Source organism: Letharia columbiana (genome assembly GCF_014066305.1).
Source record: "Letharia columbiana isolate WasteWater2 chromosome Unknown Sc0000005_s0, whole genome shotgun sequence".
Taxonomy (NCBI): Eukaryota; Fungi; Ascomycota; class Lecanoromycetes; order Lecanorales; family Parmeliaceae; genus Letharia; species Letharia columbiana.
The window spans coordinates 308,248-329,725 of NW_023501041.1; the positions used below are offsets into that span (position 1 = coordinate 308,248).

A 21,478-nucleotide genomic window follows, 5' to 3' on the forward strand; every position below is an offset into this window, starting at 1 on the left:
TTAATGCGGATGCTTTCCGGTGGCAAGGGGCTCGGCGGCTCGGGATGACTGTCCTGTTAGTGTTCTCATACTCGAACAATGACCACGTAGCGATTATGGGCACAGCACCGTTTGTGTATATGCGATTGGGCCGTTTCAACGCCGGGAACAGACTGAATATGGTAGGTCTAAACAGACGTGAAGAGAGGTCTAAAGAGGTATACTCTCGTGTCTCGGCGCTAAGAAAATCCTTGCACTTAACGATATAGACCTTACGTGAATGATAGCACACAGGTGTGGGAGGGCGAACCAAAGAATGCTATGGCTCTGCAAGCGATATAAACAAAGATTCACTTGCTGATACAGGGCGAGTATATATGCTACTCCCTATAAATGCAAGTCTCTCACACTGGACACAACATATACATGCGGCTATACCATGAGACCCTCTGATCCCCAGTCTCATTGTGCAGGTCTCATATCCTGCCGATGGTATCAAGTCCACCGCGGGCGATTAGAGTCCCATGAATGACCTTGGTGGAGTAGCAGCTCCGTTGTTGCAGCATATATTCTAGATTCGCGTCGGGGCGTTATAACAGGCCGATGCAAGATAATGGCCGGAAGGGTGGAACTCGACTCGACGGATTCGCGCGGTGGGGTCTGATAAGTGGAGTAGAGTAGAGATAGGCGCGTCTTGCGGCAGTGAAGCTTGGTCTAGTGACAGCCTGCAATCAAGGGTGGAAAAACCCCCCCCTAACCCAATGGGGCAGACGGGGAGACCACAGAAGCTCCGTTCCGGAAAGAAGTGCCATTTGGCCCCTACCACCCCTACCGCGGGAGCCGACAGGACCAAGACACGGACGTGCGCGAGCAACCGGCGAAAGCAAAGAAAGCGTCCCATGAGCGGAAGATCCGCCGAATCTAACCTCTTCCCGATCCACACCTTTCCCCAACGGGAGCACGTCAGACAAAGAGCCCAGTAGACCCGAGCCATGCGAAGACGAGGAACGGGTCCGGCGCGGGGGCGGGGGCGGGGGCGGGAGGTATGTATGTCGTGGAGGGTTGAAAGGCCCACGAGAGGCTAGGGCTTTGGCTTGGAGAGTGGCGTTGTTTGGTGATTTGTCCCCTTCGATAAAGGATCCATGTGCGTTTCCAAGGCGGGTGGTTGCGTGAAAGGGTCGCTATGGATGCATCAGCTTAGTGGGACTCGTGGCTAGAATTCTTGGGAGTAGCGCTGTTCTGTCCGATGGCGGCGTGAGTGTCATCAAGTGTCACTTCTTGTGGCCCTCTTTCCGAGCCGCGACTGTGAGCATTCGGACCGGGTGCTTGAGGCGGGGTTTTTGGCAGGATGTTGGGGTGTGGTGAGAGGATGGGTATGCATGGGTACGACTGTTATTATGTCAAGACTAGGGAATAACAATGATGACTCAAACTCGATGACAAATGCCTTGAACTTCGGGTATATCCAACACAAACGCCCAAACTCCCGCCAGATAACGCAATACTATCGGTTGGTCATTCAGAATGGGAAATCGTCTTCGTCAACTCTGGTGCACGTCAGATATCCCAAGCCACCTCCATCCCTTCCCATATCCAACTCTAGACAATTTCTCATCAAGGGCCTTACGATCTCCCGCGCCATCGCTTTGATCTCGTCCATCTTTTTCTCAAATTTCTTCAGGGTATCTCTTTGATGATCATCAGGTCGTAACCTCACAAACCGCTTCATCTCGTCCCGAGCAAGATAGCCAGACCCACCCGTACCGAGCAAGCGGAATAAGTTCCCGGAGCTGAGCGGCGGTGGCTGAGAATACGCTGCTCGTTGTTGCGCTTCCGGTGTCTTGGGTATAGGTGGTGGAGGCGGCGTAGTATTTTCAGCAAGCCATTGTCGAAAAAGCGACAGAGCAAGCCAGTCCATATAAGCATTCGAAGGCGTCACGCGTTCTCCTTTGGGCGTTGTCAACGTGAGGCGGAAAAGCCGGGCTTCGGTTTTCATCTTCCTTTCCTGCAAGTCGTCGACTTTGTCTTCTATCACCTCAAGCACATCCGGCGGCACCGTATGTTTGAGCTGGCTGGATCCCGAAGGCCACTGGCCCACCACATGCACGAGCGCTTCTGCGAAGATGACTTTTGAGCGCGCCAGGTATCCGAGTTTGAGGTAGCTAGGTGGATACTTGGCAATCTGTTTCCATAGCCGGCCTTGAAATTGTAGCAAGTGGTGATCTATGCGCGGACCCACGACTTCTAAAGCGTCGTACATGTCCGCAAGGGTGAGAAGGGACTTGCATTGTATGTATGATTCCGCAATATTGACCGCGTCGAGAGCGGGTGCGTAGTTGTAGAAGATGCGGAAGAGGTTGTCGTAATCGCGCACGATGTCGCTGTCTGGGGTGTGGGGGTTGGCTTTTGAAATATGGGAGGCAGATTGCATGGCGGAGAAGTTGGACATGGAGCGGAGGAATCCGTACGCTGGAGGCGGAGGTTTGTGTGGTACAGGTGGGGGCTGGTTGGCGTCGCCGCCGAAAAGTGTAGATTGAGGTTGCTTCTGGACCAGCATAGGCACTTCGTCGTCTTTGTTTCCCCAGTCCAGCTCGTACCTCCATTGCAGACGACCTCCTCCTGAATATGAAGACCTCCCAGGTACGTCGTCTTCACGGATCCTTCCCAGCGAGTTGCTGGGCCGTTGACCAGGGGTCTGCCCACGCGCCTGCGCTTTTGACCACTCCTCGCTCGTCCCTGTCTCGAAAAACCCAGAGCATTGCGCCAATATCAGTCGATGTAGCATATACCGTTTTTCTTGACCATCGGCATTAATGATTATCTCGACATCTCCTGTCTGCGCGAAATTTGGGAACTCATTCTGTGGCCTGTATGAGACGCCTCCCGTATGCGAGCGCGTAGTGCGGTGGCGGCGCGTGTTGGTGCTTCGAGAAGAGACGGAGGCGGGCCGGTGGACGAGTGGGCGATCGGAGGGTTGAGGTTGGGAGACCATAGGGACTGGAATGGTATAGGCTCGCTACGTGGACGAGCAGAGAGCATGTCCCAGCAAGGCAGAGGCTCGAGAATAAGGGCTGATGAGTTACCTAGGATTCTTGTAGACAGCAGACATTTGCCTTATACTGTCTATTCTTTCAGTCGTACGCCTCAACTCTCTCGCCGTAACAACAGACGGTAGCTGGACTGTAGTGGTTCGAAGCCAGGCAAGCTTGCATGCAGCGCCGAGTCTAAGCGCGTTATCGATAGAGTGCCAAGGCAACTCGACAGGGCCGTCAGCAAACCTGATTGGCTGCCCCACAAACGCCACCGAATCCTCATTTAGACGAGCAAAATCTACTGGCTACCAAGTCTCGTAACGCCTTCTTGATAAAAAAAAAAAAAAAACACAGTAGTTGTAGTTGTAGACTTTATATCCGCTCCCGGATCGCATAAAGCGACGTCGAAAGCCATAAGCAACTTGCTCTCACATTGAAGTCAGATGACTGGCGTGGAGGTGGTGTCAATATTGTTGTTGAAAAGATAAGGCGGCATACTAAAAGCCGTCTGAAGGCAGGACAAAATGTACAGCAGTATGGTTATCTAGCCTCTACAGGACCCCCTGCCATGCGTTGTTTCCGCCCGTTGCAATCCTGAAATCAACGCCACCCTTGAGGTACTCAAACCAAGAGAAGCCAAGGTAGTTCGGGCATGCCTGTAAAGCTGCCTTACCGGTGAGCTGTTGAAGCCACGCGTGCTTGTCGCTCGCGGATCCCCCTTTAGCAGACCCTGTCTCTCCAATAATGAAGGGTATTTTGGGCCAGTTCTGGCAAAAGTTCTGGTAGATGGCGGCAAACTGGCTTCCACCAGAAGGATAGATGTCCATACCAACAATATCGACAGTACCTTGATTTGGGTACCAGCCTGAGCTTACCAGATCCGTGGCACTGCTGTCGTAATTGGGAGACCAATACATGTACACCCCGGGGACATCTTTCACTGCAGCGGAGACGACACCCCATGCATTCGAAAAGTCCTCGGCGGAGCCCGTGTAAACATATCCAGCGTCGGCGGAGTCGTAATAGTTCATCTCGTGGGCGAATCGAAGAAAGACTGTGAGACCAGCTGCTGTTAACTTCGTCATAGCATTTGCAATAGAAGTAACAACAGCCGAGCCTTCCGTGAATTGATCAAAAGGAGTCCCCTGTGGCATAACAGAAGCAACGAAAATTGGATAGGGTTTTCCGCCTTTGGTAGCATCGGCGATGTTGTCTGTAATCTGCTCTACCGGTCAGTCCATACAGATCGAATTCGAGCTGCCAAACTAACTTGAGCTCCATTATTCCATACTGATAGACCGGTCTGGCCGTAGTATCCAGCAAAGCAAGGGTTGTTGTTTCCCACTGCACTTTCATCGACTGCCAAACTTGCGCCGTTATAGTCCGGTAGCCATCCGAAGCCGATACCATTCACACTTTGGCAATTAGCAGGCAGTGTGATCTTGCCATTGGATATGGTTCCCCCAGTCGTCAAGTTGCCGGTGGTGCTAATGCCAGTCGAGACGGGACCGGAGCCTGCTACCCCTGACGGGCCTGATCCAAGGGATTGGCTGCCGCTGTTCCCAGAATTGGATTCACCAGACGTTTTTTCGGACTCCTCAGAATACTCTGAGCTGTCCTGATATGAGGTTTTCCTCACAGCCGAGCTCGTGGGTGCAGGTGGTTGATATCCACCAGTGCCAGCACCAGCATAACCAGCAGTGCCGGCTCCACCGTAGCCACCGATTACAGAGCCCAAGGTTGGGAAAGCTGTGGTTGCTGGGCTTCCCGCGTGGCCTCCTCCTCCATGATTTCCACCATTGACTGAAGGTGTGTGTTTGGCTTTCTGATAGTACTCTTGGTTCTGCCACTTTGATGGGTGGTATCCCTGCCTTTGCCCTTGCCCTGGCCCTGGCCCTGGCCCTGGCCCTCCACCCTCTGAAGGCTTGGGGCGCGCAGAAGAGACAGCCGCCAGAGCGAGAAGGCACAAGATGTAGGCTTTCATCTTGGGGAAAGCCTGACTGATGATTCGGTAGAAAAGGATATATGAATCAATGAATTGCACTGATGATTCGGAAGCGGCGGGAAGGCGAAGATGTAGACGATACTGGATGGAACGAGCAGAAACAGAGGAGAGATTACTGCCCTTCATATACTCGTAAGAGAGAGCTCCCACCATGATTGTACTTCACAGGCAGATATCGGTCGTTTGGGGTCTGCTTGTTTCGACCTAGTCATCCGCCGCACAGGGAGGGGCCAACAAGCATTCCTTAGGCTTCGCATGACCAGCTTTGCCTCAGGCAATGACGGTGACGACGGAGGGGTGTTTTGGCCTGCTGCACGTCTTCGGCGCAAAGTGAAACGACCGAGGGGACGGGACATCCATAGCAAAAAGGATGCCCCCGAAAGTCTTGGGGGCCGATCTTGGAACAGAGCTGTTAGAACGCTGGACGTTTGGCAGGTTCCTGGTGTCACATTGAAGTTGACAGAGCCAGGTACGTCTCTGCCGTCTACATGAACAAGGTGCAGGATTGACTGATGACTTTGGAGAGAGGTTGATGAATAAGGAGGTTAGGGTTCGTTGGGGGCGGGTTTTAATCGCGCGCGAAGGCCATTTCGAGGCCTAAATTCGAGCCCTAGCGATGATTATTTCCCGTGTTCGTGCGTTTCGCCATCACCGTTGTCATGTCTGTGCGGCGTGCCATCCATTCATGTTTACCCCTTTTCCGAGCTACGGTGTTAGGATGTGTAACCCACCATTTATCACTCCCTTTTCGCCTTTGTTCCGAATTTTACAACTCAAATCGGGCGTCTCTGGCTGACTTGCTTCAGGAATCCATCTGTCTGAAACATTTCGCCCCACACCCAAAGCTCGCACATGGTCAAACCGTAGGATACGAGAGGCCTCGGGGGTCACTCTTGAATCTGCCTCATTGTTTCGCCTCTTCCCAGTGTTCACGCGGATGGCTGCAAAGCTGCTCAGGTCGTGCGGATCCGCTCCACTATTTCCAAACAATATATCTACAGAGGCTGTGCACGAGAGCAGTTTGGTAAGGCCACAAGATGCACAGCAGCACTTCATTGCGGATCGAAACGACCTGGCACTGGGGGGTAAGGCATTCTGAGAAGCAGAGGAGTAGACGAGGCAGAAATACGTGCCAGCAGAAACCGTGGGCCCACAATTTTCCTTGATTGAGGCGGTCGTTCAATTGTGAGACTGGGAAGTCAAGTAGGGAATTCAACTTCCCTTCTAATCGCTTTAGAAACTGGGGTACGTACGGCTTTGCTCACCTTCTTCGTCAATTCATCGTAACGCTGCCTAATGCTTTCCCTCAATTTCTGGACCGTTAAGTCTCGATTTCGCTACTATTGGGGGCTTGTCCCATGGCCAAAATGCTAGAATGAAGAGGTCTAATTGGCAGCACAGATTCTTCCATCCAAAATGGAAAGAAGCAGCCAAAACCGGAGGCATCAGACCCGCCAAGTTTTCTGACAAAAGCTGACATGCCGGATCGGTCAAAAAATTCAATTCATTGTGATCAGCAAGCCGTCAAGGCGGTCTCACGGCGGCACCGTGAATGATTTGCGCGGCTATACATAGAAATTGCATTTGTTGGAATATTCTCCGGGTTTTGATGAGTGTTCCCCGCGTCTTTCCAACTTATTCCCAGCATCCCTTCGCTTTCTGGCCAACGGCGTTGTGGCCATCAGCCCGACGTCGGCACACAGGAAAAAATGCCTCTTAATGGCAGCCATCCCTTTCGTTTGCAGGAAACATCGGTTGGACAACCTCATTCTGCCGGCCCTACCTGACCCCTGCGTTCCCAGCGAGGAACCAACCTCTAGACCTTCCTTTTTCGTAGAGCCCAAGGCATGTCGTCGATCTTCCCCACAAGCCACCCTTTCCCCACCTGGTGTTTGCCGTTGAAATGCTGCATAATGTATCAGCTGTCCAACAAGCCTCTTCTCAAAAATTGATTTCGGTCCAGTATAGATCTTCGCGGCTTGTTCTACGAGCCTCAACTTTGTAGGCAGCCTAGCACAACACAACTTTTCTTCAAGTATGAGCCATGATCGTTCATAAGAACAGGCAAAGACCCCATCGAATTGGACCCTTTCCATCACAGACACCCTCTACAGCCATGCATCTCTTCACTTCCATTGCCATGTCTGGCTTCTGTATGCTTCTTCAACTACTGATGGTCAATGGTGCTCCAGCTGCCAATGGCGCTCCGAAACTCATCTCATCCACGACGAAGACTACCACGGCAAAATCAAAGACGTTGTCCACTTCGGCGAAGATTTCAACGATTACATCAAAGTCGTCTATTGTCACATCAAAGAGCTCATCAATTGTAACCGTGTCTACCACCAAAGCCTCATCGACCTTGTCATCAAGTGCGACGTATCCCACCCCAACAGTCCCAATCGGCGCCGGTGGAGGGCCTTTTGCTACCGTAGAGGGCAGGATGTTCCAGATTCAATCAAAGACCCAGTATTTCGCTGGTATAATCTTCCATGTGGTGAAGCAAAATGAAAGGAAATTAACCCTTGTTTGCAGGCACGAATGCGTGGTGGCTTGGTCAGCTGCAGAACAACACTGATGTCTTCAACGTCTTTGCCGATCTCGCCTTGGTATGTCGGCTTTTAAGCCTCATTCTTACCAACCCATCTAATTGCAAACAGTCTCAATTAAAAGTCGCCCGTGTCTGGGGTTTTAGCGAGACCAACAATGCTGCCACTGCATCTAGCGTGTACTATCAGGTTTTGAATTCGAGTGGCCAGTACTTCAACTTCGACTCCAACACTGGTAGGTCTGAGCAGCCGGACTTATCAGAGCACCATTGACGGTCTGAAAGGTATCCCAAGACTTGACTACGTAGTCTCAACGGCGGAAGCTAAAGGCGTGAAGCTGGTCTTACCGCTCGCGAACAACTGGGGCGCCCTAGGGGGCATCCCGGCCTATACGTCCGCGTTTGGAGGGAATGGTACTTCATGGTATACTGACGCCAAGTCTCAGGCCGTCTACAAGAAGTATATCAACTTGATCGTTAACCGCTACAAGAGCTCTGCCGCAATATTCGCATGGGAACTCTGCAACGAGCCGCGCTGTTCCGGCTGCTCGACCTCAGTCATCAGCAACTGGGCATCAGACATCAGCGCGTATATCAAATCGTTAGATTCGCAGCACATGGTGGCTCTTGGCGATGAGGGATGGATGACCCCTCCAGTGGGCGATGGCTCGTATGCGTACTCCGGGTACGAGGGCATTGACTTCGTCAAAAACCTCGCCATCTCCACCCTCGACTACGGCACTTTCCACCTCTATCCCGATTCGTGGGGCTACAATGACACCTGGGGTAACGAGTGGATCATGCAACATAACGCCGCAGGCAAAGTAGCGGGCAAGCCAGTCGTCTTCGAAGAGTACGGCTCGACTAACATTACCAATCACTCGGCAATCTGCGAACCTTGGCAGCAAACGACTCTCTTGAATACCAGTGTTGCCTATGACTCCTTTTGGCAATTTGCGACGACTCTGTCTATTGACCCCTATGACGATTATGCCATCTACTACAACAGCACGGCGGGCAGTGACTATGAGGTATTGGCGTATCAGCACGCGGCTGCCATGTTGGCGAAGAATCCAATTGCCACGCAGTAATGATGATGACTGGGAGGCAGTTCGGAATTTTGTAGATACTTGATAATAGCTAATATGTATTCGAAGAAAGAAAGTCATTCACTGGTTCATTATTAAAGTAGTCTAAGCCCATTATTCTCGGTGATAGTCGGGGCAGGGCAAGAACGATGACCTCGAGGCCGCGCAATCGTTATCAGCGGGAGCTAACCTGCAATGTCAAAGCGTTGTGGAGATAGCTCTGAAACCTCGGCTGCAGCTTCCCCCGAACTGCTGTCCTCCTTCAGATCAGATCGATCATAATACTATCTCCCATTTTCTTCTTTCTCTTTCTTCTTTCTCTTCATTGTAATAAACAAGTTGCCTTTGTGCAAAATACATTCGTTCACTTTCTAGGTCAATTGGCTGCTGACATTTCGCTCGTTCTATCGTCGCCAATTGATCTGTGTTTACCAAGCGGCTGTTGATCTTCTATCCGCAGTCAACATCAAAGACCTGGTCTTTGCTTCATCCATTCCGCCTACCCATTCGAACCCAAGGATCAGCTCCTCAGCATATCCATTCGAGCATCCCTCACGGTCTGAGACCTCCACCGTCATCATGTTCACCAAAGCTCTCTCGCTCGCTTTATTAGCAGCCGTCAACATTGTTTCGGCTGCAGATATGCCTACCATTTCTGCCGTCGGAGCCAAATTCTTCTTCTCCAATGGAACACAATATTACATCAAAGGCAAGCTTCTGATCCGTCAATTGATGTGTATCTCTGACAACGTGAACAGGCGTTGCCTACCAGCTTACCTCCCTCGACCCTCTCACCAACGTGACTCAGTGTATGCTCGACGCTGCCTCGATGGCAGACCTGGGGGCCAATAGTATACGTGTCTATCACGTAGACTCGACTGCCGACCATGATGCATGCATGAGTGCTTTTGCCTCCTACGGCATATACCTCTGGCTCGATCTGGACACCTTTGATTCCCAATTCAACCAGGCAAGTCGAGGACAACACCATAGACTCTAGGATGATGCTAATCTCTCATCTATTCAGGCATTACCAGCCTGGAACCAGACTCAACTCTCCGCCTTTGAAGATGTCTTAGACGAGTTCCAGCAGTATGACAATCTAGCTGGGGTCTTCGTCGCTAATGAGGCTTTGACCTTGCGTCAGTAATCTTCCACTTTCAGCAAGTATCGTGCTGACCTGGCTATTAGTCAATGGCTCCGACACCGCTCCTTTCGTCAAAGCTGCCATCCGAGACGTCAAGGCTTACAGACAGTCAAAGAACTACCGTGATATACCTATTGGCTACTCTGGAGGTATGTATTTGGGCCTCTTTCAAAGCATATAACAGTGGCTGCGGCATTCCTAGAACATGAAATACATTCAAGAGCTCTCGCAACTACATACTACTCAGACTGACGGCGCCTTGTAGCTGATATCCCAAGCCTCCGGCCCATGCTTCAGAACTACCTTGCATGCGGTTCAGATCCAGCAGACTCGGCCGACTTCTTTTCTCTAAACGTCTACGAATGGTGCGGTCAATCCTCCTTTGACGGCAGTGGCTACAACGAGCTCGTCCAAAACGCAACCGGCCTTCAGATCCCCATCTTCATCTCAGAGACTGGATGTCGGATTCCCAAACCCCGAACATTCGACGATATGGACTCAATTCTCGGCAAAGACATGGAGGACGTTTTCTCGGGAGCCATTGTCTACGAGTGGATTGAGGAAACGAATGACTACGGTCTCATTTCATACGGGCCCAAGGTCAATGACATGACCAACACGGCCGCATTGGACGGCTACATTCGTACCGGTACGCCGATGCCGGTGAGCCCTGACTACAGCAATTTGAAGGGCCATTGGGCTACCCTACATCCCACCGGTGTGGCACTTTCAGCCTACTCAGCCTCGGCGTCCAGCCTCACGCCCATAGCTTGCCCATCGTCTACTGTGAATGGATGGATTGTCGACCCCACACAGTCCCTTCCCAGCGTCGGTCAGACTATTGATCTGGCAGCTACATCAACCGGCGGCCTTGGTGGATCAGCCACAGGCAACGCCAAACCCTCCTCAACTGCGAAGAAGGGTGACGCAGCCGCGATGCATACCGGTAACGAGGTCGCAGGTATGGGCGTAGGATTGGTTGGGGTAATGTTGGGGTTCCTCTTCTGGCTGTGAGATCTGTGAGCTGTCTAACAGTCATCATTCTTCGGTCCTTTCTTCGGTTCTTGTCCACATTTTCCAAGCATGTCTCTATGAGCCAAAGACATGTTTCCCTGTATTTCTTGCATCATGAGCGTTAGCATGGGCGCGATAATGGCATGAGCAGCGCAGGCGTTGGGCCGATGGAATTGACATCAAAAGCGATACAAGACACTGCTACTCTACCTCATATCGAAGATGTATAAATAGTAGAGGACATAAAAGAATCCAATATATGGTATGAGATCCATCAAGCTGTCAGACTGCGGTGAAATGATAAGAGTGGAAGGTCATTGGGTAGTCGAGCTTTCTCATCTTAACTCATGATCTTTGGCTCACATGCATCAAACACCAGCCGTATCGGCAAGCTCCATATGGGTATATCCCGCTAAAGAAGCAACGTATCCCTGTTTCGCCAAACACCAGTTCTCCTCCATCGACGCCGTACTCATCCCCCTTCCACCACCATAGCCTAGCCGACCCCCTCACCCCTCATCCTCCCCGATAATAACCTTGCCGAACGAATTCACCACCTTCGTATCCCCTTCCTCCTTGCCCCAGACCCCCTTCCCGTCATTGAAGACATCCTCCTCGCACCCCTGGCACACTTCGCCCCAAGCCAGCCACTCCCCCCGATCAGTCCAGACGCCGCCTCTCCCGCCTCTGCTATCCCACCACGTCTGTCCTCCCCTGGCCGCCGCCGCCGCCGCCGTCTTGCCCTGGGTGCTGCGGATGAATGCGCGGAGCAAGGCGCGGGAATAAGGGTGGTGCCAGAGTTTGGGCCACCAGGCTTCGAGCAGGGATTTGTCGCCGTTGATGTGGAGGAGGGGCGGGATGGAGGCGGCGTAGATGTTGGTGGCGAGGGGGGTGGTGCGCCATGTCGGTGCTTGGCCTTCTTCGCTGTCCAGGTCGTCTGCTTCTCCGGATTGGCCGGGTAGGTTGTCTAGATTCGAGGAGTAGGGAAGGAGCAGGGAGTTCTTGGACTCTTGGAGGTTGGTCGCTTGGTCTCCTGGACTGGCGAAGGAAAAGGGCGGCTTCAGCTGCTGGATGTCGGTGGGCAGGAAGAATGGAAGGCCGTGCAGGGAGGGGTGGGCCGCTTGGATGGAGGAGAGGAAAGCGGAAGAGTTGTAGACTATGAATTCGAGATCTTCCGCGCTGTGGGTCATGGTTTGAAAGAGGCGGGATTCATAGTCCAGACCGATACTGTACTCATAGCGCTGGCCTGCGACCGTTGTCATGTTGTTAATGGTCACGTTAGCTGACAGGGGCGACTCCGAAGTACCGAGGGTATTGGAGAGCCAATCGTAGAAGCGGCCGCCAGTACTTTGGGAAGTACGGCGGATGGTTTCACGTTGGAATTCCTGCTCGCCGAAGATTTCGGCGAAGACGAACTGGTCGCCTATCTTGCCCCGACCTTTCTGCTCCACTTTTTGCACGGCGTATTTGTAGATCGCGCGGACGTCTGCAACGGGGCCGATGACGGTGCCGGAATTGAGGTACCGGGGGCGGTTGTGGAAGGCGTCCGGGTCCCTGTCTGTTAGTGGGCCATACACATCCTTAGGCAAGATTGAGTATGGTACTGCAGCGCAGGCTGGGTCTTCGACTGGGTTCGGCCAGCAGATCTTGTCAGCGCCAAAGATGACTGATTGCCTATATTTTTGCACCCTGTCCGCTGTCCCATCGCCCGGATGTCCTTCCGTTACCACGCCATATCGCCTTCGCAGACGCTCGTTCGTCTCCAGAACCATAGCATGGTATCTCTTGATCACGACTTCGGGCGGTAGCTGAAACCAGACGTCATAGCCATCAATGATCAACACCAGATCGTCATCCTTGACCTCTTTCTTATTGTTGAGAAAATCATATAGCCCACGGATCTTGCCAGCATGAGATCCCTTATCCCATCCTACCCCTTCGAAAACCTTGCCGTAGTTGATCAGTGTAGGTGCTGGGTAGCTGAGTATGAATGAGGATAGTAACGTCTTGCAGAGCTCTGGGTTGGATTCTGATGCTGGTATGATGAGGTGGAAGGCAGGATTGGTTTTCTTCAGGCCGACAGCTGTCGTGTTGACTGGTGGTGCCAGCAAAGGTGCTTCGGTATCTCCTGCTAGCTCGGGCGAGAACACCGGTTCAGGCGCGTGAGCCAGACTTGTGCTGGTGAAACGAGATGTCGTAGGTATCTATGGCTGTCAGTAAGAGCTCTCGGACTCGCGGACAGAAACGCTCACTATGCTTATACCGGAGCTCTTCCAGCCCCAGACCATGAGCAGAACGCAGACGAGTGATAAAATGACTGCCGTCTTGCTTCGACGCGTCTTGGCCCGCCGCATGAACATGGGCTGAGGTCTTCGGCCCGGTTCGGCAATCGTATCGAATTCATTGTATAGAATCATAGGACGGGATGTTTGATCCATTTTTGTGTAGAGAGGTATCCGCTGTAGTATTCGTGCGGTGTCAGTGTGGGTACGAACGGAGCGGCTGTATTTTCTTGGAAGCTTACCCAACTGAAAATGTGCCTATGACGCCTGAAGGCCGGCTACACACCTCAACGCGCGGGAAATGAGGGCAAACGGAGGTGAGGAATGGGGGGAAACGGTGTATGATTCGGAGGAAAACCATAGGAAGAGGTGAGTTCGCTGACCGACTTCCGGAGTCAAGAGAAACGATACTTTTAGTCGCGGGAGATGCCACCGGTATCGAAGGGACAGATGGAGAAAACAAGGAAAAAGGGAAAGGGAAAGGGAAAGGGAAATGGAAGAGAGGGGGAATGATAAAGACAGTGGGAGGTCAAATGTAAAGTAGGTCAAGGCGAAAGAGTCATCTCGCTGACGCTGACTCCGTTACCCTTGCTTGAATATACGGAAGCACCTACGATATCTTACAAATCCAGCATCGGATGCTGGCGGAATTCACTAATTTCCACGCTAAAAGCTTGAGACGGGAGATCCGCTCAGGGATCGGTCCCGATCTCCATTACAGGAATGCCATCATCCAACATGCAACTTTGTCATGTCGCACAATTGCATACATTACTTACTTAGCATAAAGACCAACAAATCATGTGCTATTTCAGACGTTGATCTGGTTGGAAGAGCTTCTGCTTAAATGGGTTCGAGTTTAATATGAATAACTAATACATATGATTGCGTAAGTAAACGCTAATATGCCCCACGAATGCCTCACCAGCCCTAAATGCAGCAAATCATACCCGCATCTCCAATGCATTCCTTTTCTCGTTATTCGCTACCAATCTTCTCAAACAACAAAGGTTGTCGTCTTCCAGTTCACCCAAATACCAGTGCCCTAACCTCAATGCTCTCCCTCTCCTTTCCACCTTGGGGGCTCCTCGGGTCCACAAACGCGGTGTGGGGCACTCGTCCGCCCTTCTCACTGTCGTAGCACTCCAGCAACAACCGCTCATTGTTCTCCATGCCAGACCAATAGTGCCACTTCTCGTCCCCATGTTGCACTGCCGCCGTCTCTCCCGTGCGATCTGGGTATCGGTGCTCAATACCAATCAAGTCTTCATCCTTCACTGTCGTCGAGTCGGCAAAAGCAAGTGGTGTAGCTTGCACAGGCCCATTCAAAGGGCGCCATACATTGATAATCCTCACGCGGCCTTTGAGCAGCTCTTCGGCTTCATCGGGTAGATGGTGGTGCACGCGCGCAGTGGCGGACTTGGTGGTCTGGTCGATGTGCACGCGGGTGACTGGGTTTCGGTTGCCTGTGGCGCGGCGGATGGTATGGTCGAAAAGGAGAATGCGCTTGGCGCCGGGAACGTGTTTGAGGAGGAGAGCTTCCACTTCGGGGTAGTAGTTCTCTTTGATAGAGGCGTCGTCCGTAAATGATTCCTCGGCTGAGGGAGATGTGGTCAAGGTACCGAACGCATTGGTGTCGATGTTGAAGCTGGATTCTTGACCCCGGATATCGTGGATGGTGACTCGAAGATCAGCGTCCCCAAAGTTGCGCTGGGGCTGGCCTTCTGGGGGCGATTCGACGTAATTGAAAGGTGTTGAGCCGTCGGCTGGGGCTTTGTAGAACTGGAGCTTGGTGGTAACAGAACCTCGAGGGACGTAGGCAGAGTCGTGGGAGACCTGGATTTGTGGGGGCGCGGCGACGGTTTGAGTGGTGGTTGCCATGGTGAGTTTGCGGATGGGATTAAGTTGAAGCAATAGTGATCAAGTGATGCTTAAGAATATTGTGACTTTCTTTGTTGCGAGCGTTGTGATTATGCTTTATGCTAATTGGTTAGGTATGATCTGTGAGAGAAAGAATGTCGGTTGAAACACGATGGTGAGCAGACTTATATAGCCCATATCCGACAATCTTTGTCAAGAGAATTCGTGATCACTCGACAATTGAGATGTTGAGTAATGCAATTGGGCCATTTGTCACCCCCTCAGCACGTCATCAGGGCTCGGCTTTTAGCCGCGGATTTCGCGGGGATGTGGCAAAATTGCGGGCAGATGATTCGCGAGAGAAGCCCATTACCGATCAGAAGAATGCAGAGGATACGGCTGATGATAGGGAAGATTTGAAAGCAGGACTTGAACATTGATAGTAAAGGGAAATGGTACAACGCAGCGTAGATCAAGATGTGATTCGACTCTGCTGAGCATAGCATGCGTGCCCACTCCGTCGCAGTTCGGCTTTAGCAATATCGCTGGGCACCAACGTTGCGGAATGTTGGTGGGGAAAGGAGGGGAAGAAAGGAAACATTCATCCGTTCTAGTACTGAGAGAAGACCACCCTGGAACCTATCTAGTCATTTGTGCTCTCTCCAGCACTTGGTCAAGCATGACTCGTGAATGCACAGACAGACTGATTTCCAACCTCCTTTTTCAAATCGCAATTTCCAACTTTTAACCGCCTGGAGTAGATTTAGGACTGAGGAGTAGACTTCTCAATCATATTGGAAGAGCACGCTGATGCTCTCCCCATGGTGAACTCTCCGGATTGCCTGGATGTTCGTTAATTCCGGCCATAGCGTCACGACTAGATACGGTACCTCTGCGAATACATGGCCCACATCGAGCACCTCTAGCTTTGGGCATAGCTTCTCATGCTCCTCCTGGGGTACGCTGTTGGTCACAATGACTCTGTCCAAGGCAGATGCGTTGATTCTCTCGATGGCATCTCCGCTCAGCCTGTGTCATGTGTCAGCTAGGTCGTGTGGAGGAACGGCGAGTGTTTCGCGTACACTCCATGCGTGATCAAGGCATAGACCTTCTTGGCGCCTTCTTTCTTCAAAAGCTTAGCAGCCCTCGTGATAGTATTTGATGTGTCTGCTAGATCATCGATGAGGATTGCTGTACGATTCGCAACGTCTCCAACAAGCATCATGGTCGCGTTCTGGCGGTCTCTAAAATTTTCATAATCAGCATTGCACTCGTAGCATTTAAGGGGCTTGGAAAGGCAAGCTTGGAGAATGTAGAAGAGATGAGCAACCCTTCTACGAAACATGACTTTAAAAAGATACTTACGTGATTTTGGTGGGTCGTCGTTCCTGTAGACTTGGATCAGCCCTCACTTCGCTGTAATTCAAGTATTTATACCTTGTGGATTAAAGCGAAAGGCATTCCCAAACTATCGGCAATGGCAGTGGCTCTCTTGGCACCTCCAGCATCAGGGCTGACGACGACGGCCTGTTGGTCTAGACACGGGCTGGAATCAGCACCTGCCTTCGCAAATGGCAAGCCGAGTGTATAGCACTAGCAAAGATACAGAGATGCGCATGACTCGGAGAGCACATTATTCGGACCGAATTGCGTCCAAGCCTTGTAAGGATTGCTGTCAAAATACTTACAATTTGGGATGCTCGTCTGGATATAGCGTTTCAAGATTGGCCGTCCATACCTGCTAAGCCGTCAGCATCTGACCGAACGTTCATCTAGCGGAGTCGTACAAATTGTCCACTGGTATGTCCTGATAGCAGTAGTCAGCGAATGCATCTGAACTTTCCTTTGTGTGACCTACGAAAAAACCTTGATACTGAGGGTCGTGAAGATCCATGGTCTTCAGGATTTGGAAGTCAGCATTTCTTTATTACGTTGAATTCCGAAGAACAGAAAAAGTCAGAGGACTGCAAATCCTCTCAAAACATGTCTTACGGCTCAAGATATGGTATGTGATTTGGATGAAACACTCCACAAAGTAAACTTACGATGACATGATCGGCGCCGGCACACGTGAGCAGATCAGCAACCAAAGTCCTTGCATATGTTTAGTTAGAACACCATGATGATCTAGAACTTTGTTCTTACCCCTGGATAAAGTTTTGAGAGTCAGCATTGTCTGTTCCGATAAGGATTTCGAGTGTTGAGATACATTCAAGGAGCGTTCAGCTTCCAGCCGACATGTCTGTTGACTCATATTTTTGCTCAGAGGTGGAAATGTGGGCTCCAAACTTACTGCCTGTGAGACCCAAGCCGTATAGCCCGGCCGTGCATGAAAAGTTTCCTTCGAGGAGTTTGAAGATTGGCTTGCATCATCAGTCGATATGTTGAGACGGGTAGAGATATCAGATTTTGTCGAGTCCATCGTGTTGCTACGCTTAGGATGATGGTTGGCAGAACGAGCGTTGTCCAGCTGCCACTTATTCAGATCCTTATTCAACCCGTCTACACCGTCCAATCCCGCTGTCGGGAGTAGGTCTGGATGGGGCGTTGATGGTGTGCTTTCAAACCTTCAAGGAATTGATCAGCATGACTTTTCGAGGCAATTGCTTAGCCTGGACTTAAGGCTAAGGAGCATAAAAGGTCTCAGGGAATCCTACGATCCGATCGTACCGATCAGATCAATGGAATGATTACTCACGAGTAGGCAAAGTTCGGCTTGTTGTAACAATTCGACGCCTTTGACAATGGCGCGCCGCTCTTTGAGTACGGGATGTCTGCGGGTCACTTAGATGCAGATGTGAGACGAGGTAGGATAAGGATAGGTACCGCTTTGTCTCGAATAAGGAAAGAGCTGTACAGCTATCAGCACTAAAACCAGCCACACAACTTCAAGAGGATACTGACCGGCAGAACTGCAGTAACCTTTCGCGCGGATGCAGTTTTGCAAGCTGATAAGGTTATGAGCAACTCCTGCAAAAAGCCTCGGAATTAGTGTTGCATGTTCAAGAAACAGAGCATATAGAACCTGGGTTGAAACAGAACATAGATTCCGAGAATAATTACCATGAGGTTGTCATTCACCTTGCTACGCACAATTCGAAGTCAGCATTGCTTCTCCAAGCCAAGAATCAGAGTTATAAAGTAGGTTCCGGAAGCAAAAACTCCATTCTGCTCCCGCAACATGTCTTGCGACTCGAGTCCGGGTTCCATTTGGGAAAGGATCACTCCGAGATGTACGAACTCTGATCCTGATTGGATCTAAGTAGGGTCGGAGTCAACACTGCTTCTTCAAAGCGAAAAGGTGAGCTATAAGAAAGATGTATGGAGGGAGAAGGAATTTGTTTCCGAAACGCATCTTGCAACTAGAGTCGAGCTCAATGCAGGAGATATTCAAATCGTTGTGGACATACTATATAAACGTCTTTGCCCTAGAGATATCTGACAGTCAGCAGTGCTACTTCATGGCCAAAACATAGATTAAAAGTCATCTTAGATGCGAAAGCGGCCTTTTGATATCGATAATTATCTCGATACTCAGCGTGCAGGATCGATGAAGGATTTCATGGGTATTGCGTACCCTAACACTCTCCTTGATCTCGACTCTAGTTTCGCCAACGCTGAATTTGCTGAGAAGTACTAGCGGTATTTCAGCGCCTTCCCATGACCGTGAAAACGCCTTGAATCGGCTTACCGTTGCCAGGCGGAAGGCCAAGGTGGTCACAAATGGTTTCTGTGAGCGACGGGTGGGAGCTGCCCCCCAGTACGACGAGGTTGCGGACCATCTTGTCTCAGATGAGTTGGGATGTGGTATCGAAGCGTCTATGAATTGATGAAGGAGAAGAATGACCTTGAACAACCAAGGTACGGAAATGGAATCTTCTGCGAACGGACTGAAGAGTGAAAGGAGGCTCGACGAGAGAGGCTTGCGGTGTGGATTCCACGGTAAGTGAATGCCGCTGTGGATGATTTGTCTGTTAGAGAAGCATGCTGCCCACAAAAGATGGTCTGCCAGTGTATGCAGGAAGCAGGGAGACAGAAGTGGAAGCGTTCATTGTGGAAGAGGTTGATTTCAATCACACAAGCCGGGAAAGCTGAAAGCTCGTCATAAAAAAAGTTTAGAAATTGTTCCGCCGCCCTTGGCGCGCCGTCGCCGCGGGGCAATTAGCGCCATACTGCTAAGTCTTTGTAGGGTAATACCAGCCACCTTTGCTTTTGATACTCACTTTTATCACAAGTGGGATTTGAGAATTATCTTTCTACCAAGGTAGGACAAGCTGTCTGATAAAGCTATGCAATGGCGAATGTGGAAGACCTTATCGCTTTCACATCCCTTGGCATGCTCATCCTGGACGAAGTCCATTTGCCTTGCGGAAAGGTAGTTGAGAATGTTATTGGTGGTTCGGGGTGTTTTGGTAAATGCTCAGACTTGGGATATGAGGAAGATGGTAACGAGTACAGCTAGTCTCGGAGCCCGCCTTTTCTGTCCCAAGAATCTATCCACTCAAGTCGGCTGGACCATTCGCAAAGGTCACGACTTCCCGGCGGAAACGCTAAGGCAGCTAGAGACATGGGGTATGACATTGTCAGTCATCCAAGAGGATAAATGTCCATCTACTAGAGGCCAGCTCAAATACCTGGACTCAACCTTCGCAAGTAATGCTTCCACATCTACGAGGCTAGAGCGTCGGGGATCTGACAACAGGTTAATCGTTCAGCCAAGGTCTTCAAATACATCACTCCAACCTTAACCATTCAGCCTGAACATCTGCGTAATACACGTCTATTGACGTCCCGTGACTTTCATCTCTTTGTCGACCCTACTCAAGTCATTGAGCAAACCACTCAATTACAGGAGCTACGCAAAGCAGCTAGTATTACCCCTCGACCAACTGTCGTCTGGGAGCCAAAAGCTTACTCATGTGTGCCGGAGAACCTGCAAGCATTTGTTGAAGCTATGCGGATAGTGAACGTCTTCTCGCCGAATCACATTGAGCTTGCTCGCATCGTGAACAAGAAGGTACCGCCGCTACCCGACGAAAAATTCTTCGAGGATCTTTGTGCTCCCTTCTTCCATCCTCAAGATGACGGATCCACTCCGCAAACTGCCCTGGTAGTAAGGGCAGGAGACCAGGGTTGCTTCGTCAAAAGCTACAGCGAGCAAAAATGGTTGCCTGCCTATTATGCTCCTCAAGACAACACCGAAGCCATCACCCGCGTTTCCAAAGTGGTTGACACTACAGGAGCTGGCAATGCCTTCCTAGGAGCTCTAACAATCACTCTTCTTATGTGTTCTGAAGATGTTATCTTTGCCGCCTGTGCCGGCAATGTCGCCGCGAGCTTTGTGGTGGAGCAGGTTGGCGTACCTAAGCTTAGCTCGTCAGGAGATGGTACGGATCTTTGGAACGGCGAAGATGTCTCCGCTCGCTTTCAAGCTTATAGAGCGAGACTGGGTCATTATTGATTCTGTCTCTTGTTTCTTGTGGGTACATTCCTGCCCATCACTGCATTGTCATCGTTGAGCTGCAATCTGCCCTCTTTTACTTGGAGTTGCCGGTCAGATACTTGCACGAAATGTGCAGGCGTCGTAGCTGCACCCAGGTTGCGAGCAGGCTTGGGGCCCTTTCCATTGGAGATTGTCTGTGCGGAGGAACATCCGCCGAGGCGAACAATGTCGATTGGGACCGTGCGCAAAAGCCCCAACATCGCATCTTGCATCTCGGGTTCAACATGTCGCTTTGATCTCCTTTCACGCACATCACGCTCAAGATATACCAATCGTCAGTACCAAAGACCGTCATCTCAGACTAAAACCATGGCTAATTCGCTGTTCACTGACTATCCCTTTTTTCTCGCTCGCTCACATTTCCTCTTGTGGAAAATGACTACGAGGGAAACTTAGCGCTCGTAATGCACTGGTCTGATTCCCTCATTCGCATTCAACACTTTTGTCTCTTGATACTTCTTCCGCTGCAACAAGCCATCATACTGAGATCGTATAGGTACGTAGAGGGCCCGACAAGGGGACAGGCGGAGGAGAAGGGGGGACGTGCACTCTGGCACCTTTATCAACAATCCCGGGCGTCCTCTGCTTTTCATCAAATAATTTCTGAAAACATCCAGCCCCTTTTTCGAGACCAACTCCCCCATTAGTAACGCTTGCAACAATAAACTCGCCGCCAACAAGCCCTCTCTCCATCACCTCCCAAGCAGCAATGCATCATCTCTACGCCTCCATGCTTCTTACTCTCTCCACAACGTCGGCACTTACAATCGTTCTTCCTGCGGCACCCACCTCTCTAGCTACCACGCTTCCGCAAGCCCTTCGCTCGGATCTACACTGCGGCATGATCGCCTGCCCCGGTGGCAGCTCCGAAGGCCACGCCTTCTGCGCAGCCATAGGCTGCGACTACTGCGTCATTGTTGCCTCCAGCACGCCCACGACGCACTATGAATGTGATGGATTGCGAAGAGCGTCTGTGCATGAGTTCTTTGATGAGTGAAGGGAAATGGAGCGGATCGATTG

At 51.1% G+C, this 21,478-nt stretch overlaps 9 protein-coding genes across 9 annotated transcripts; 4 read left to right on the top strand and 5 right to left on the bottom strand.

Annotated features, from left to right (window-relative positions):
- Positions 1–1,498: 1,498 nt before the first annotated feature.
- Positions 1,499–2,971, bottom strand: HO173_002509 (uncharacterized protein; the record flags this gene model as incomplete). The annotated part of the gene is made up of 1 exon (XM_037304442.1): positions 1,499–2,971. One exon carries the CDS (start codon positions 2,969–2,971, stop codon positions 1,499–1,501), a length of 1,473 nt encoding a protein of 490 aa, XP_037168535.1.
- A 591-nt stretch (positions 2,972–3,562) lies between these two features.
- On the bottom strand, positions 3,563–5,169 carry HO173_002510 (uncharacterized protein; the record flags this gene model as incomplete). The annotated part of the gene is made up of 2 exons (XM_037304443.1): positions 3,563–4,231; positions 4,282–5,169. The coding sequence occupies 2 exons, from the start codon at positions 5,167–5,169 to the stop codon at positions 3,563–3,565; spliced, it is 1,557 nt and encodes a 518-aa protein (XP_037168536.1).
- Positions 5,170–5,271: 102 nt separating this feature from the next.
- HO173_002511 (uncharacterized protein) lies at positions 5,272–8,655 on the top strand (the record flags this gene model as incomplete). Its single annotated transcript, XM_037304444.1, has 5 exons — positions 5,272–5,485; positions 7,209–7,496; positions 7,552–7,625; positions 7,677–7,800; positions 7,850–8,655. 5 exons carry the CDS (start codon positions 5,272–5,274, stop codon positions 8,653–8,655), a joined length of 1,506 nt encoding a protein of 501 aa, XP_037168537.1.
- Positions 8,656–9,231: 576 nt separating this feature from the next.
- On the top strand, positions 9,232–10,813 carry HO173_002512 (uncharacterized protein; the record flags this gene model as incomplete). Its single annotated transcript, XM_037304445.1, has 5 exons — positions 9,232–9,361; positions 9,411–9,622; positions 9,680–9,794; positions 9,844–9,948; positions 10,065–10,813. The coding sequence occupies 5 exons, from the start codon at positions 9,232–9,234 to the stop codon at positions 10,811–10,813; spliced, it is 1,311 nt and encodes a 436-aa protein (XP_037168538.1).
- A 509-nt stretch (positions 10,814–11,322) lies between these two features.
- On the bottom strand, positions 11,323–14,051 carry HO173_002513 (uncharacterized protein; the record flags this gene model as incomplete). Its single annotated transcript, XM_037304446.1, has 2 exons — positions 11,323–13,017; positions 14,046–14,051. 2 exons carry the CDS (start codon positions 14,049–14,051, stop codon positions 11,323–11,325), a joined length of 1,701 nt encoding a protein of 566 aa, XP_037168539.1.
- A 70-nt stretch (positions 14,052–14,121) lies between these two features.
- Positions 14,122–14,976, bottom strand: HO173_002514 (uncharacterized protein; the record flags this gene model as incomplete). Its single annotated transcript, XM_037304447.1, has 1 exon — positions 14,122–14,976. The coding sequence occupies one exon, from the start codon at positions 14,974–14,976 to the stop codon at positions 14,122–14,124; it is 855 nt and encodes a 284-aa protein (XP_037168540.1).
- Positions 14,977–15,740: 764 nt separating this feature from the next.
- Positions 15,741–18,737, bottom strand: HO173_002515 (uncharacterized protein; the record flags this gene model as incomplete). Its single annotated transcript, XM_037304448.1, has 18 exons — positions 15,741–15,984; positions 16,038–16,199; positions 16,321–16,343; positions 16,393–16,490; positions 16,644–16,693; positions 16,743–16,762; positions 16,814–16,852; positions 17,001–17,049; positions 17,101–17,131; positions 17,194–17,522; positions 17,654–17,729; positions 17,782–17,806; positions 17,860–17,925; positions 18,019–18,040; positions 18,197–18,213; positions 18,366–18,383; positions 18,533–18,591; positions 18,647–18,737. The coding sequence occupies 18 exons, from the start codon at positions 18,735–18,737 to the stop codon at positions 15,741–15,743; spliced, it is 1,419 nt and encodes a 472-aa protein (XP_037168541.1).
- Positions 18,738–19,249: 512 nt separating this feature from the next.
- On the top strand, positions 19,250–20,416 carry HO173_002516 (uncharacterized protein; the record flags this gene model as incomplete). The annotated part of the gene is made up of 3 exons (XM_037304449.1): positions 19,250–19,367; positions 19,414–19,608; positions 19,671–20,416. 3 exons carry the CDS (start codon positions 19,250–19,252, stop codon positions 20,414–20,416), a joined length of 1,059 nt encoding a protein of 352 aa, XP_037168542.1.
- A 751-nt stretch (positions 20,417–21,167) lies between these two features.
- HO173_002517 (uncharacterized protein) lies at positions 21,168–21,455 on the top strand (the record flags this gene model as incomplete). The annotated part of the gene is made up of 1 exon (XM_037304450.1): positions 21,168–21,455. The coding sequence occupies one exon, from the start codon at positions 21,168–21,170 to the stop codon at positions 21,453–21,455; it is 288 nt and encodes a 95-aa protein (XP_037168543.1).
- Between the last annotated feature and the right edge of the window lie 23 nt (positions 21,456–21,478).